General features: G+C 50.2%; 1 protein-coding gene across 1 annotated transcript in view; it reads right to left on the minus strand.

The window, feature by feature from the left end:
• The window catches only part of LOC128269367 (potassium channel subfamily T member 2), a 39,812-nt gene extending 38,026 nt beyond the window's left edge, over nucleotides 1-1,786 (minus strand). The window contains exon 1 of the mRNA XM_053006813.1: nucleotides 1,548-1,786. Within this exon, the coding sequence (XP_052862773.1) occupies nucleotides 1,548-1,786 (239 nt within the window). The remainder of the gene's footprint in view (nucleotides 1-1,547) is intronic.
• Between the last annotated feature and the right edge of the window lie 15,602 nt (nucleotides 1,787-17,388).

Raw genomic sequence — 17,388 nt, forward strand, 5'->3', positions numbered from 1 at the left:
AAGGCGCATCCGCATTTGTGATGTTCTCTGTTTCTCTTCCTCTCTCTCCCTCTCACTTGCTCGATGGTGCCCGAAAAACAGCGGGGTGACAAACACCGGACAGGTCGTCGTCGTCGTCGGCGCGCTTATGTTTATTCAGGACGATGAAAGTGATATGGATTCCGTTTCGGTTCGGGCTTCATTATTTCCTTCCCGGTACCACCACCACAGGTGGACCACAGGTGGTGTGTGTGTGTGTGTGTGCCTGACGCATGATGCCGTCAACGAGACAGGGCGGCCATCGTTTAGGCGGCCGAAACGAACACGGAGCGAAAGTTGATAAATATTTGATTCAAATTTCCGACCCACCCAAACCGAAAGCCGGGGTTTGTGGCTTCCTGGTGGGGCGTGGGACGTTGCGGTTGGCCACGGGACTTCCCCCCGCCGACAGATGTGGGTGTTTACCGGTGGCTTTATATGCATACAGCATGGTGGAAGAAAAATGGACTCTACTCATGCTCATGAAAACAGCTCGCTCCCTGTGCTTGCTGTCCCAACCAGAAGCCATCATAAAATGTAATCATGAAGTCCCGTTTAGCCAAAGAAAGCGTGAAATTAGTTGGCCCCCCGAGTACGGGTGGAGTGCGGACACTGATGGGTTCTGATATCTGATTGATGAAGAAAGGCTTATCATTGCCCGTGACGTGGCCCAGTATGATCCGCATCGCGTCTCTTGTGGGCAGAACTGGGAGTTCTGGTAATTATCGGTAAACCTGACCATCCTGGCCTGTGGGGCGCTCCTCCAGGGCATAACTATCAGATGGGTGGCAAACTTTTGATTGATCCCAATCTCTCTCGCTTCAGCTTCTGAAGAAGTCCTCATCCACAGGCCCCGAGTAATTCCAACTTGTAATCTAATTAGCCACAGGCACACACACACACACGGTCCGATAGTCCGGTACAGTTAACGTGATTATGAAATCGGAAGTCAATCTGCATTCCGCAATGTCGGCGGAATGCATTTTCCTCTAGCCTTCATCATCATCAACGCAGCGCAACTTTAAAAGCACCGTTCGAAACGAAAAGTTTTTCATTTGCCTAATGGAATGCCCGAACGTGCGACTGGACATTCCGGCACAAAAGTTTGTCCACTCGATGAACCTCGAATTGCAATTCAAACTCGAAAAACTAAAATAAAAGGTAAACCCTTAACACTTTCTGCAAGTGCTTGACAACTTTGTCGGCGAACCTCAAAAGAGCGGGCAACGATTTATCATTTTCTCTGTCGTTGTGTGGCCGTCAGGAATTTCTCAGGGCCTCAGTGGGTGTTCAAGAATGGAAATAAAATCTTTTTTCGAGAGGACGCGCCTAAGAGGTCCAGGTATGGCGTGTGGAAGAAGCGCACGTCGCGCACGCCAAGTGAAAGTTTTTAATGAGAAAATTTCATTACCACGGAATCGAAACCGGAAACATTGAAAAAAAAAAGCCTAGCAGATTGGAACTATTGAGCGGAGTGTTCGGTGCAGGAAAAGTCAGCTCGCTCAGCACGCGGCAGGTCGGATAAATACCTTGGGATCTGGAGCGCGATCTCGTCGAGACTGTCGGACGGGCTCATGGGCGTCTTCTCGAAGAGCCGCGACGGCCCGAGCGTCAGGTGGCTGAGCCCTGCGTTGCAGGACGCACCCCGGAAGACTTTGGCGCCGCGCCGCTGCCGTTGGCGCTGCTGCTGCTGCTGTTGCTGCTTTTTGCGCTTCTTGTTCGCCTCCTCGCGCTGGAGATTGTGCAACCGGAAGAAGAAGAGCGACATGCTGCTCTTTTGTTGCGTGTGCGATTGTATTTTTTTTGTGTGTGCGCCACGCCACGCATTAATTGGAACCATTTGGCACCGGAAGAAGTTGGAAGAAGTAAAGAAACACAGTTTGATTTTGGACCACAGCCGCAGGTGACACGGGCACGAAATACACGGGACAGAACACGGGTCTCTACAGCATAAAAGCATAACAGCATAGCAGAACATGCACAGCACAGAGACAGTGAGCATGCAATGAGGTGACTAAAAATAGAACTTAAAACTAAAAGATACAAGCTAATGGAGCACAAATGTTGACACACTAACAAGCAATGCTGGGATACTGGTACTGGGACAGTAAGGCTCTTTAAACAGCTACGACGCACGAGAAGAAGTAATATTGGGGCACCTTCTAATACAATGTTGCGGATGCAAAATACGGACGCAAACGACTGCAAAGTTAAAGTGAAAAGTTGAACACACACCAAATGGAGCCAGCCATTCCGGGCACTGGTGCTGGGTTTATGTGACATTAAAGTAGAGGTACTTTGGGCGGGGAGCCTGGACTGAGGGCTAATTCATGACGTCAGCAACCTCGGGCAGCCGCCACCGCACGCTGAAGTCGCAATTGTTTGGTGTAAGTTTTCTTAGCATTAAAACACGTGCGGCCGAAGGTGGCAAGGTGTTCCCGGAACCCCCGCGGGTGTCCCAGGAACCGTGACACAGACCAGGCCACCGCTACTAAGTAGGGCACAGCACAGCACCCTCGAGAGGGAGGGAACAGAGAAACCGAGTCCAACAACCAAGCCGGGAAGTTAAACTAACAAACTGCAGTAATCATGAGGCACCGGCCGCCGGCTGTACGCTTTTATTTGCACTTCCACGGTTCTGATAGTTTCCGGTTCCGGATCCAGATCCAGAGCTAGCAGCCATGCTGCGAGGAGTCGGACGGGGCCGTGTGGTTTTTATTTCGCTGACCTTTCACTATCTCACAAGTCGCTGCTTTATCGTCAGCGTCTACTACCGGCCGGGCGCTGAAGTGGGCCAAGCCTCCACCGTAGGATCAGGGGCGTGGTAGCTGTATGAATTACTAGCAACTTGGTGAACGACGTTCCCGCTCGGTAGGGCGGCCATTCCATTAAGGACGGGTCGCAGGACGAAAGTCACCGAAAAGTTTGGCGGTTTAGCGGTTCAAAAAAAAAGGGACGAAAAGCCTGGCCACAAACACCGGGCCCGCCGACAGCCGCCGCCAGGGCTGGGGATTTTAATCTATTAACGGAGGCCAATTAAAATCGGATCGCCGGCTCCGAACTAATCCGAATCATACCCGATTCGCGGGTCCCCCGGTCTTGGGGTCCCAAAGACAAACTACAACTAAATTAGGCGGTCGCTTCGTTTCTGAGTTTTAATCTGTTTACGCCGTCGTCGTCGTCGTCGTCCGGACATTAAACCGCCGACCGACAGGAGTCGCGCCGGAAACCCAGATTAATATTAATATGCGCCCCGGCGAACCTCGTGGTCGTGGGGCAGATGGTGGAAGTATAAGCGCCGCGCCGGATTGCCTCTTTTGACGCGACGGTAAAAAATAGTTCGGCTACTATGGGATGAGTGATGGTCGAAGGGCCGGGTGCGCCAAGAACTCAAACTCTTGAAGTAGGTGTTGAAAGTGGAACGACCTGAGAAACGGAAAGCATCCGAGTCTTCTGGCAAAAAGTGAGCCAAAGTGAAAGGATTGACGAAAATGGCGAAGGCAATGGAAAGATCTGCTCCGCACGTACTCGAGCAGCAAAACGGCAGTGAATTTTAATTAAAAGCGTTCCGGGGCGTTGCCGGAAACCTAAGGAGTTGTGCAACAGCCAACAATTGTTACCGTTTTTCTCGAGTTTTTCATTCCGAGCCCGAAGATCGGCAATATGTTTTATGTTTTTTGGATTATGCAATTTTAAATGGGAACTCACAGATGGGGTGACTTATGTTACGATTGGGGCTACAATTCCCAGTAGTTTGGCCGAGTGTTTATGGTGGGATCGGCATGGAATCACGCACCATGAGCTGTTGCTACCCGGTGCCACATCGACGGGGCTTTTGAGCTGTTAGCTTATGAGTTCACATCCATCAAAAACGACAAAAGTTGAGTATGACCAAACGCTCCCTCGAAAAGTACAGAGCGTGGGGTGCCGCGCCGGGTGGATGTGACTGCCAAAGGCACAACAACAAACAGCTAAATTTGATGCCACCAGTTGCGCTCTGCCCCACCGCATCCCAGGACCGGGAGTCGACAACAGTTTAATAACAGCACGAGCTAGACCAGTCAGCCAGCCGGCCAGCCGATGCCGTGATTGGCAGGTTCGGTATAATTAATCTTCATTTGGCGTGGCACATGGCTCTTGGCGTGCACCATCCATCCATCCATCGCGCCCGGTTCGCGGTTCGGTTCGGGCCGTCTTGCCTGCGGTTAGTCGGGGGCCAATCCACACACGGTTTATGATACCCGCGCCCGGCCAGCGCTACTTAATATCGGGCGGAAAAACGGGGATGTGATAAAAATACCAACAGTGAGCCACGCACCATTCGCTCGCCCGAGCGACCGATGATTGCCCGAGGCCCGGGCCATCCTGGAACACACCCACTGAACTGAAGTAGTCACCGACTAATTGAGCCCACGAGGCTTCCCTACATATGTCCCCGGCTTCCGGTACCCAGAAGTCCCTTTCTCGTCCCGGCGCACAATGGCCAGCAGAAGAAAAAAAAGGGATACAGAAACTGTATAACTGCCCTTAGACCGGGAGACGCGGATGATGAAATGCATCGCGTCAGACAAATAACAGTTTCGTTTCCAAGACAAAGCGGGTCCACAAGGCTGCCCTGCGGCGCCCGACCGTGTCACGGTGCGAAGTGTCAAGAGGGTCGCAGCCACTCCGCGTGGAATGTTTTCTGCCCTCTGGGAAGGGGTGTTAGAGGATTCTTCAGCCACTCCTTCGACTGCTGCTTCTTTAGGTCACTTCACCAGCGCCAACGCTAGCGCCAGCGTTAAGTGAAGGTCTGAGATAAAAATGACCAGGCTGCGGAGGTTCGTGGTTCCCTGCCCGCCTGTCTTGTCGGCTCGCTTTTACTTTCGGCCGAGGTGTGGACACAAAATTGGAACCATAAATAACAATAACCGTCTCCGCCGGCGAGACACGCGGTGCGGTGTGTCACGGCTTTGGCCGATTAATGACACCGGCAGTGGTCTCGGGATTTTCGGAAACCACGTGGTCAGATCCGGGGTACGTGCCTCGCCTGAGGTAGGGCGTGCCGGGAAACGGGAAACGGTCGTGTGTTTTGTATATTTAAGGTAATTGTTTACGTCCTTTTGAGTTTCCGGTTTGCTTCGGTTCAAGGTCAGTGAGGATTTGCACCCGAAGTTCGTGCTTAAAATTAATAACGTTTCATGGGGCAAAAAAGGTGTCAAACTAATAAAATAACGGAACATCGGAGGAACTCATTTCCGCTCAGCTTCCTGCGCTAGTAACACGTTCCCAGAGGACGACGATGTCCCGAAAGTAACCCTCAACATCATCATCGCTACGTCTATTAATACTTCCGCTATTTCCTTAGTGTATAACACGTGGATCAGTAACCGGCGCGTGGCCGATAAACATAACCTTCGAAGAAGAACACAATATAAAACGGTCCCGTGGCCATGTCCTCAAGAACTCCCGACTCCCGTGAGAGGTGCTCTCTGATTTGATTGAAAAAAATCAATTTATTTTTGACGTCGTCGTCGTCGGACATCGTTGGTGTCCGATTTTTTTGCTTTAGTACGTGTGATAAAAACTACAAATATAAAAAGCGACAAACGCTGCGTCGTGTAGTGGGATTGTTTCCCATTTACAACCCATCTAATGGTGATGGTGGCCAGCATTTTTACAACTCTACTTGTCTGCAGCCACCTTCCGTGCGCTGGTTATGGGCGCTGTTGAGCGACCCCTTTACGACACACCACACACATTGTGGGGACCGTGTGTATAGTTTTATGTGTCAACAGACCGCGCTCATACTTTGTCGGAACGACTCCACTCCACTCCAATCCGTGGATGTGTAATTTGCACATAAAAAACAAATTTAAATTAGCAAGCGCAACCGTTAACCGCAACCTTCTCGGTGGCCGCTCGTACGGTCGACCCGAGCTGAGATGAGTTTGCCCAAACCCGGCCAACCCCGGCGAAGGATTAACCCGCCACCTGGGCAGGGTTGGTGAAATTTCAATTAAAACCATATCGATCGCGGACAAGCGCGGGCGCGACCATTGCGCCATAAGCAGAGCCATCTGCCGGCTCATAACCTGTGCCCGGTTGGTTCCTTTTTTTGCCCCTAACCCGACGACCCGGCAGAGCCTTGCCGCTGTTGGCTGCCGGTTATGGTTTCGCAATGCATAACGAATGAACTAATTATGAAATCTCAAACAATTCCACCGAAGTGCCTACGTCGTCGGCAGTCGGCCATGGAGACATCCGGCCCGGGCCGGCACAGTGCTCAAAACACATCCTGTGGCGGGTGCCCCTGTGATGCGGCCAACATTGTACGCGAAGGGCCACACGGTGGCTTCCGGGTATTGTGTTTTATATTTTCCGTTAAATTAGTCGGCCCCGTCGGGAGGAGACCGACACCGAGGAAACAAATGGCATGGTTGCAACGCTTCCATTTCATTCGGGCCATGTCATTTGCGTGAGTAAATTAATTGAAACATGTTCGACAGCACCCGGCCCGTACATTGGTTCTCCATTTGCGCAATGTAACACACACGTGGCGGGGGCCAGGGATAAATCAAATTTGCCTGCTCGGCCCCGCGCGGTTCCTGTTGAAAAATGACTACAGAAAGACACACGCTATGCTTATTAACTTACTAGCATATGACGGCTTTGTGGCTCGGGGGCTTTGGGTCGAACGACCGATGTCCATTTGGCTTAAAAATCGTCGATAAAAATCGGGCATCAAAAATGTATGTAAAATTATGGCATTAAATGGCAGTATTGCAACATCATCAAATAAAACGCGGGCGCAGCAGGCGAATCTAACCATTGTGTGCCATTTGGCGACCGAAGCAGGCTGTGTAGTAGCGCTCAGATAACACATCGTTCAAAAAGTCCCGGGACTAACTATGAAAACAACATTTTATCGGCAAAATTCTTAATTATTCATCAACATAATCTCCTTAAAGTGTAATACAATTATTCCACACTTCTCTAACTTTTCAATTTCATGTTTGTAGAACGGTTTGTCTTTTGACTCAAAATGACCCTCAGTAGCAGCGATCACCTCCTCATTCGAGCCATATCTTTTTCCCTGGAGCATCTTTTTGAGATCCGTAAAGAGCCAGTAGTCGCTAGAGGCCAGATCCGGATGAGGAAGCAGTTGAAAGCCTAATTCGTTGAAGTTAAGCATCGTTTTGATTGAATTGTGCCATGGTGGCTTTTGTTCCATTGTGAGCAAACGCGGCACCCATTTTGAGAAAACCTTTTTCATATCCAATTTTTGGTGCAAAATAGTAAATGCACTACCAGTTGATATGTTCGCCATCTCAGCTATCTCGTGCACTTTCATTTTGCGATCATCCATCACGATTTTCAATACTTATTTGGTGTTTTCTGGATTTAGTGCCTCATTTGGCCGACCCGATCGTTCCGCATCATTTGTATCAGCACGACCGCATAGAAGTTAGCATACCTCCGAAAAATGGTTGGTTTTGACGGAGTAGAGTCCGGACAACGTTTTTCAAGCCATTGCTGAGCTTCAACAGTGTTTTTTTCCCATTAGAAAACAATGTTTTATCAACACACGAAACTCGCTTTGGTCCATTTTTTCAGGATTGCAAAAGTAGCGTCACTTTAACCACTATAGCTTTCTTGGTTATGCTTCGAATTACTTCAAATTTTGACACACCTCATCTGAAGGTTGGTACTTTCGAACGTCGGTATATAAATGGCATTATTAGCGCCATCTCTATGGTAGTCCCGGGACTTTTTGAACGGTGTGATATTATCTTTTGTGGTCACGCATTTTTGATGCATACATACATATTCTTTTAAATTGTTTTCGTGATTTTGGAAATAAATTTGGCGGTTGAAACATGCGATGTTATGGAAAAACGAGTTCTTTTAAGGTTCTTTATAGTCATTACTTGAATTTGTGATTGCTTTCCCGCTCTTTAAAGGCTTAGCACTCTAGTCTCCAGGTGAGATGGTCAAGTTTTACCCTGATCGGAAAAATGCCCTCATTTTTCTCGGCGCAAATGGAGATTGACGAACCCTGTCCGACGTGCCCGTCATCTGGACAGGAATTCGATTTGCCATCAACATAGTGTGGCTGCGATGGACTTCCATTGTGTCAGTTGTTCCAACCTAGTACTCCCGTCCGTTCTCGGTGGCATCCTTTATTCCGGACAGTAAAAATATGAGCGAGGGACGTGCACTTTGGCGTTTATCGGAGTGTGCCACACACCACCACTCTTCAACCAACCATGCGCTCAATTGTCCCGAATGACAGCGACGCGTCCGGCGCGACATTTATAGTGCCGGGTTGAAAGGACGCCGAGCTATTACGGACTGTCATCTTCGGGACGACGTGTTACACGGCGTCGCGTCTCCGGCGGACGTCTTTCGAAGCAGAATTGGGAATTGATGAATGCGGGCTGACACGGGCTGTGGCAAAAATATAATGAGACACTCTCACTGCCGTGCTCAAGTACTGCCGCGTGCTGCTGCATCGCAAACGGCGGTTACGGAGGCCGACACTGAGCACTCGGGGGGGTCTGCCACCCAGGCCAGGTCTTGTGGGACGACAAAAGGAATTCCGATTAAGGCGAGGGCGAGCAAAGAAAAACGAAATCGCCGAGCAAAGCGACGAGCGCCATCCTTAGACACTTCGCTTCGCTGGACCACCGGAATTCCTTCGTGGCCCGTGGCAACGTCGTAGATGTGGCTTGAAGATAGGCAAACTATACATAAATCTCGGTGCGATCAGAGGCCACAGATAATAGCAGAGACCGGTGGGAAGCCGCCGGCTACCGCTGGCGGGCGGTATCAAGATAACAACCGAGGTGCCACCACCGCAATGATGATCCAGAGCGGGCTGAGTATGAATTTAATTTTAATTGAAATATATAGATCTCATTAGTCCACTCTACCTCCACTTTTATGAGTAACGCTCCCTCCCCGGAGCGGAGGCAGCGGAAAGCCAGTGACATTTTAATGAACTCTCCCCCCAGGAGGCCTACACTCCCAAGAAGCTCATTAGTCTGGCTCATAGATCTCGCCCTGAGTTGTCGCCCTGAGCCGTCGTCCGGTGTGGAAATTGGCCAGATATCGGGGTCACGAGGCTGTTGAACTGAAATCAATAATGGATAGGCGCGCCACTTGACACCCGCAAGGCGCATCCTTTCGGGGTCTCCTCTTTCAGGTATCACACGCTACCGACGGTCGTCGTGGCTAACGAATACAGATGACGGTGCGGGAAAAGAAACCACACTCGAAATGATGAATCGCACCCGGACCCGGTTCGGACCCGATGGAACCCGATCTTTACACAGAACAACTGTCTCCCCGGGGTGGATTCCCCGTTTTCGCCGGACCATCATTTTATTGGCCACTATTAGCTTCCCGATTTCCGATCCGTGCATTAGCAAAGATCAATCACTTTATTGGTGAAGCTAATGGAAATCTGCAGCCAAAAAAAGGAGACATTTGGAGACATCATTCGAAAGTGGTGAGAAGTTCGTATTCGCAGTGTGCCTGAGGCCTTCCTCCTTAAAAGTAAACTCGAACCGATCGATTCGTACGTCACAAAGTTGAAGGTTCCCACTTGACAAAAACCTGCTTCACCGGCTCCGGACAACTTCCAGTGAACGGGACGGGACGGGACTCTCCGGTTCGGGAAGGCAAAAGAAAGCACCGTAAAACTCGTCGTCTGTTTGTCAACTGATCAACACTTTCTCGCAAGGATTAGTTCTCTCGATTACCCGCACACACACACACAGAGCCCGCGGGACACGGCGAAACGGAAGAAGATGTTGATAAAGCTGTTGACTTTGCAGCGGAGCGCTCCCTGAGGGCTTACACTTTGTGCTTCTTTGGCAGCTTCCAGCCATGGCCAGGTCATGGTTTTATGGCCCGTCATCAGCCCGGCGTGTTGCGGACCGCATCGAGTCTCTTTTTTGATTGATGATGAATTTTTGATACGCTTCAAAGGCTTTAGCACACGCTCCAGTGCCTCCGCCGGAGAGTCGTGTCTCCGTGACGACTCCGGGCCGCCGCACGTTTCGTGATGCAGTATAGCGCAATAGGGAATGCAGACCGTGCGGCCGTGGCTCGTAACTTGATTTCAACCGGTGCGCGCGTCAGTGGTTTCTAACGATCTAACGGGGGGCGGCTTTGGCAAGTAAACATCTTCAGATTTGGTGCTGCTCCCGACAACCTTTTGCATAAATTAGCACCTCCGACCAGCAAACGGTGGAATTGGAATCAAACGGGCCCCCCGAGAAGACGGCTGCGTCTCGCGCGGCTAATTGATAAATAAATATTCATTCGTCGTTCGACACAACGCCGAACGGAGCCCGAAAAACAACCCGCGAACGGTGCTTCTTGCGCCACTGTAGCGGCCGCAACGTGTTTAATAATTTACGCCCTTATGTGCCCACGGCGCACGGCGAACCATTTCATGGGCCCGCCGAAAAGGGATACTTCTTGCGATGGAACCTGCAGCCTGGAAGCTGCAGAAACCCGGAGAGTGTGCATCGGACGCTGAAAATGGGCCTTTCCATCATGCTCCGGGGGCTCCGGGGGCTACTTGACACACACGCGCACGCTTGACCACCGGCGTCCGGGTCCGGATGAAGGCTCCGGGGATATGAGCAAAACTTCCCAGGCCTTTCTGCTTTTCGACGAATACCGGAGTTTGCACAGGACAAGGAAAAAATGGTGCGCATTCTAAATTAATGTTTGCCCTGGTGGCCTCCATCAAGGTGCCTTGGCGCGCAACGGTGAATGATGTTGGCCTTTTTCTGCCGTTGCAATTTTAATGCACACCCAGTACACTCCCGGTTTGTACGCGAATGTTTGTTCTAATTCGTCCGTTCATGCCGGGCCGGTCAAACAAGCCCCCCGGGGGCAAGGGGCGTTGCGTTTTTTCGTGACACGGAAGTGTGCCGAAGAAAGATTGAATTACAATGTAGGCGTGTGTGAAAGGAAACTCTTCGAAATGGATATTTTATGCGGCACGGGCCTTCCTTTCGGTTCGCCAGGTCCTCGATTCGATCAATGCGATGCGATGGGGGGGCTAAACAAAATACAAATAAACAAGATTTCGAACAATCGATGGCCCGTTCGCTCGGTTTCAACCGTTCTTCCTTCCGGGATTCCGGGTGGGCTTTTTTCACGGCCGACTGACCCCCCAAATCCGGATCTTCGGATCTTCCATCCGGAACGGCCGGAAACGCGGCAAAGTGTGGTGCGGCGCACACACACGACATCAATCAGACGCAATGGAGGCGCCTGGTACCGTTCGGAGTCTGGGTCGCTTATGGCAGGATTTGAGGCAGCTTCTTACACTGCCAACTGCCGTTCGAGCGCCGGTGTCACGGAATAGTGGCGTACGTGTCACCGGTTCCGGGGGACAGCATCGAGTCTGTTGCCTTCGTTTCGTACGTTGATTGCTATTTAAATCCTGTTACGAGCCGAGAATGTTGGAACTAGCGCCGCACCGGTGCTGGTGCTTCAGGAAAAACGGGTTTACTGCCACAGGATCAATGGCGTAGTGTCGGAGATGTGACAGTATCCAAGCACTGCACCGTCACACACCGTGGTTCATCAAGAAGTCAACCGAAGTTCCGTTCGGAACGGGTCGAGTGATAGAACGCGAGTGTCAGACACAAAGCCCCAAGTACCAAGAGTAATGGGCGACCCACTGCACGCGTGAACCGGCAAACCGTGAACCGTTAACGGTCGGAAAGGTTAAGGTTATAATTTAAACGTCGCCTCACGAGCCGCCACCGGATTGGGGCAGTCGGGATGAGATCGCGATCCAGAGCTAGTCTAAAAATGGAACGCCAATAAACGCCAAAGTTCGGCGGCAATAATTTGTGCCGGAATTCGGAATTTAGCGTTTTTATGTGAATTCCGAAATCTCTGTACTTTTCAGTTCAGGGAATTTTGGTTGTTTTCTTATGGTCAAACATAAAATTGCACAATTCTCGGCTCGGTAATCTGTCAGCGCTGCTTCGAACTACCGACAGTGGCCCGGGAATGTACCCATTTCTGGAATGTACAGAAATGGATCCAATCCAATATTAACCGTTCTCGAGCCTCCGTCTTCATGATTCGGCGCAGCCCATGAATTGTGCCAATCTCGCGCGAGAAGATTATAATTCGGTTCATTCCGACCAATCCAATGTCAGGAAGGAAGCCTTCTGCATTTGTAGATATCGGCTACACTAATACTTTCCGGTTCGGTGGCACGTTTGGCGGATTTCCTGCTCAAACGCTGACGGCACCAGACGAGCGCCGGCACAGGCCAATGCAAATGGCCAATGAAAAGGAATCGAAGGATTATTGGCATGGCAGGCAGGCAGCAGCAGCCGCATCACCAGCGGCGTTCGTTCCAGACACGATTCTCGTGCATCACTCAACGCCGGCCAATGATGTCCCGGATTATGTCCACGGTATTAGTGTCGTCTTTCGTGTGTTTGCGAAGTGCACAATAAACCTGTATTGCACACGCTCTGAGTGTCTCGGCGTCTCTTGGCGCCCTTATCGCATTACCTCGCACCGCAAGCCAGCGCAGTCGACGAAGGGAATGAGTAACACGCCGCTCCAATGGCGACAGCGAGTGGCTCAATAAAGCTGCAAGCCTTGCCAAGAGGCTGCAGTTAAACGGTGGTTTACTCTTGTGGTGGTGTAGCGCTTCCCCAAAAAAAAGTCCCAAAGTGTGCCTTTTAGAGTACATGCATTAATCAATCCTTAAGGACCTTCGCAGACGGAGCGAGTTAAAGCTGTGCGCCATTAAGCACACAAACGCGACGATGTTGGCCATAAATGTAAATGTTCGTGGCAACGCGCGCCGTACTTAAAAAAAGGGTGTTATTTATGTTGCGTCATTTAACTATGATTTATGCTAATTCGTGGTGCCCGGGCACGCGAAACGGCGAAACATTCAATATTCATCCCCCACAGAGGAATGTCTTTTGCTGAATTTATTGTACGCAAAAAAAAATCCGCCCAAGCCGCGGCGTCGATGTTGGAAGACAAAATTGTCAAAACCTAAGACAAACTGTTGGATAACCTGGGTCGGTGGTGCTGCCACCACCGACCGGACCTTCATTGTGTCTGGTTTTTCACCCCGAAAATTATGATTAAATCTTCCGAAACAAAGTTGGGGTTTTTGTTTGTTTGAAGAAAATCGATTAAGGCAAACGAAAATAGACGGCAATAAAATTTAGATCCATCCGTCCATTTGATGAGGCATCTGTTTTGAACATTTCTGGCGTGGCTCGCGACCCGCTGAGGGATTGTTTTAATTTAATTTTAATTAATTTGGATACAGCACGGGCCAATGCCAAGTTTTTATAAATAGTTTCTGACTTGATTTGGAAGAAGTTCGACCAATGAAACGAAGGACCTAATAACAAAAGCGTGAAAGTTGACTAAATAAGAATATTGATTCCACCGAAGATCATATGATTCTTACGTTAAATGCAAGAAATGATAAACTTTAAATCATATTACTTTCATTTGATGTATTAAATGAGAGTTTAAATAGAATTACATGTGACTGTTTCACTATTAAAATTTCCGCTCAGCAATAAAAGGCGCATAAAATTGCCGAGCAGAAATTATATTTACGGAAAACAGTAGATCGGAAGGGTCACCGTTAATTAGTCAAACATAAGAACCTCTCGCGAGCTGGTTCAGAACCTTTCCATTGCTATTGTGTTTTGAAAAACGGCGCGCTAGGGGCTGTAACGTACCCCTAATTAGCAGAGCGGAACGTAACAATGGACAAACGACCTACCACTAGACATGCACATACACCAAAGACATCAAACAATAGGATGAGCGAAGCGCACGGAACGTGATAAGAAAAGCGCGAAAGAAGGAAGATAATAGGATTTAAGGCCGGAGCGACAATAAAAACAAACGGAGCGAAACAAAAGAAACCAGAACGGCAAAAAAACGGATGAAAGCACAAAATAAAGCCTGAAACACAGAGTGGAGAACAACACTTACAACGGATGGGTCGGATTCTACTGACATTTGCAGTGCAGTAAAAGTGTGCGTGTTGTCTGCTGTACGTAGGGGTGGTGGTGGTGGTGGTTGCACACACACGCACACACTCTCGCTACACACACATACACACACAGACACAGAAAGGGAGTACAAGCACAGGGAGTAAAGGGACGACGCAAAGTAGGTCAAGCAGATATGCAGCAGGGAACACGCTGTACAATCGGGTTTCAGGATCACTGAGGGGGTTGTCTTCGGCACACACACAACACACCGCGATGGGTGGACACAGATAAACGCACGCGGTCGGCTAGGTCAGTCAACTGCAGCAGCGAAGAATTAGCAGCTCACCCCGGACGTGATGCACTTTCGGGTTTTTGGGGGTTTCCGTTTCGCACGCTCCACCACAGCCTGCTGAGCATCTCACTCAAGCGATGTTTCTTGCTCGCTTGCTCTGTCTCTTTCTTTCTAACACAACGTCTGTTCTCTTCGTTCACATCCTCGGACCTTAATTTGGGGTCTTGGGTCGTAATAGATTAAATTATACTCGTACATTCAAAGAACAACACCAAATTTGCACACACGCACACACACACACACATAAAAGGTGAGTGGACTAAAAGGTGCGGAGATGAGTGTGGTGGTGGTGGTGGTGATGATTTGTTTGGGTTGGTTTGGAGAACACAAAAGCACAGACACTCGATGGGGGGGGGGGGGTACACAGCGAGATCTAATCACAACAAACGGCTGTCAGCTGGATTGACAGCTACGGTAATAACACACAGGGGCACAGGACAAAACAAGAACCACACGTCAATACCTGGATGCGGTGTGCGAATCGGTGACGAAGGTCTAAGTCTCACAATGCCCCACTTCCGAAGGGCAGCCGCACGTGTGTGTGTGTGTGTGTGGGTTTAGTGTGTATTTTGACAAGTAACGTTCTACAAACACTCTAGCGAGCCGCGCCAGACACAACAACCCATCGTAGCACACTTGGATTTCGATGAGGATGGATGCAAAGCACGCACTATCTCGATTCTAATTGACACTAGTTACTAAAACACTGTACTCTGTTGTATGTTGTTTGAAGGCATCAGAGAAATGGAACGGGTGGTCCTAGAGTTGCAGAGACGCGGGTGATGCACTCACGGCGCCGTGGCACTTCCTATCGCGGTTGAGGCTACTTTAGGCATTTTAAAGTCTAACGTGAAGGAATGTTCCGAGGGGTGTCCGGGTGTCCAATGTATATGTATATTCTGTAGACACTTTGAGGTTATGGTTTCGTTTACAAAACAGCTTTCTAAATTCTACTCTAGTTGGTTTGGTCCTGAAACGAGCGGGGAAAGGGACACTGGTAAGTGAGACTGGCGGGTGGCGCGATTCGGGAACTCCACTTGCCACAAACCCATTCTCCGCTCGGAACCATCTTGATCTTCCATTGTCAACGAACCACACTGAACGCGATTTGGATTACGACCAATCGATGGACTTCTGGTCGTCCGTCCAATTACGGGGCCGAACTCAGAAGTCGAAGACCCACCAGCTGCCGGTCGTAAGTTGTGCTCGCCAAATACTGCAAGTTGAAATCTAATCTACGGCCCAGCCGGTCGGCCGAAACATCGGCGCAACTACTAGTAGTACTTGGCACTCTCGGTCGAACCAGAAGAACCTCCGCCGGTGGGGCGGCTAGTATTTGTTTGTTGGAAAACTTTCCATCCCTCACCTGGACAGAGCCCAGTCACTACACCCCGTTCTTCCGAGTCCGGTCCACCGAGCAGACTTGGCACCTCGGGCCAACGGCTGCTTTTAATGGCCTCCATTATAATTTTTCTTCTTGAGGTTGCTGTTGAGGTGGCCCAGGGTAGAAAGGCTTATTGCCTGGCCACCATGCATGCGAGTGTGTGTGTGCGTGTGTAAATTGGAAAAGTTTCAACCGGTCCGGGGTGTGCTTTTAACTAGAGATGATGAACAGGGTCCGGGCTCGTTCTTAAACCAACACTAGCCCTGTACCTATACTGTTTTTGGACACTTTTCCAACTCGGAACTATCACTTTTCGGCCGGAAACGCTGGAAGGCGGCCGGTGGCAACACACCAGACATCCGGCGCAGTTCCCAGTGGAGGGAAAAGTTTTATTTTGGAAAACTTTTCTTCCTTTTCCCGCTCTGGAAGGAACGCAGAAATGATCACGGTAGATCGATATTTTAAAGTAGTCACAACCATCTGAGATTTTCCAAGCCCCGTGCAATGTAAGAATGTACGCTCGTGGCCAGAGCAATTTATCATTGCACATCACTGTGTGTTAACCAGACAGTGGTTGGCCTGTTAGCCCAAAACTACAGCCCAATCAGGAGCTCATATTACGGCCAACTTCCAACTTCATTCGAAAACCACCCGTCGGACTGCTGACAGATTTGTGGCTAAATCGAGACCGTAACCGAAATCATTTGCCCTAACGAAAGATCAGCCAAGCCCGGCACGGAACAAAACGCCCGGTCCGGGGTTTCTGGTGTCGGTGTCGCACCCAAAAACATGGCCGGACACTATCTGACTGGAGCCCCAGCCATCATAGATGGACGCACCCGGGAGATGCAAAAAAGGCCAGCCTGAACGACAACCGCCCACAGCGGGGCGGCGGACAGTATGGCGTCCGCTCATCATCGACGTCAGACATCCTGAACGAGGACGACGACGTCTCATCGGGACGATGAGTGAAGATGATGATGTTCGGGCCTGCCGCTGTGCGTCTATTATTGGACGTCAAAGCATCACCAGCCGGTCGGTCGGACAGGTTTTGGTCAGGCTCTCTCATTACTCGTCCACCCTCAGCGTTCGGCTAGCGGCAAAATTAATGAACCACGGCCACGGCCAAATATCCTTAATGTTCCCGGGCGGGGTGAAAGCGGTCCGGTCGAAGTGCGGAAAATCGATGTACTGCGCCGTGTGCTGGAAACCATTGCATCCACCGCCTCGGCCCTATTCCACATTCAATAAACCGAGCGTGACAACAACGGGCCCAAGGCCGACCCCCTAGGCCTTGGGAATTACAACGAGCCCCTAGCCGCGAGAGGTGTCCGGATTTGGTGCGATGCGTGGTCACTGGGCTTACGGCTAATCGAATCACGCAGACCAATCGAACCGTAACAACCGAACAGCTCTCTCGTCAAACCGACGACAATGTTGTGAACAGGTTGCACGGTCCTGGTCCCGGGCGTCGACACGCGAAATCCGAGGACAATCTTTTAAATATTACTGTGCAGTACCCAAAAATTAAAGTTCCATGGCATAAAATATGCTCAGCATCGCGGCTGGTTGGCCACTGGGTTTTGTTCTGCTCGATCTCTAGTCCCGGGCCGCTAGTTGACTTC

Source organism: Anopheles cruzii, chromosome 2 (genome assembly GCF_943734635.1).
Source record: "Anopheles cruzii chromosome 2, idAnoCruzAS_RS32_06, whole genome shotgun sequence".
Lineage (NCBI taxonomy): Eukaryota > Metazoa > Arthropoda > Insecta > Diptera > Culicidae > Anopheles > Anopheles cruzii.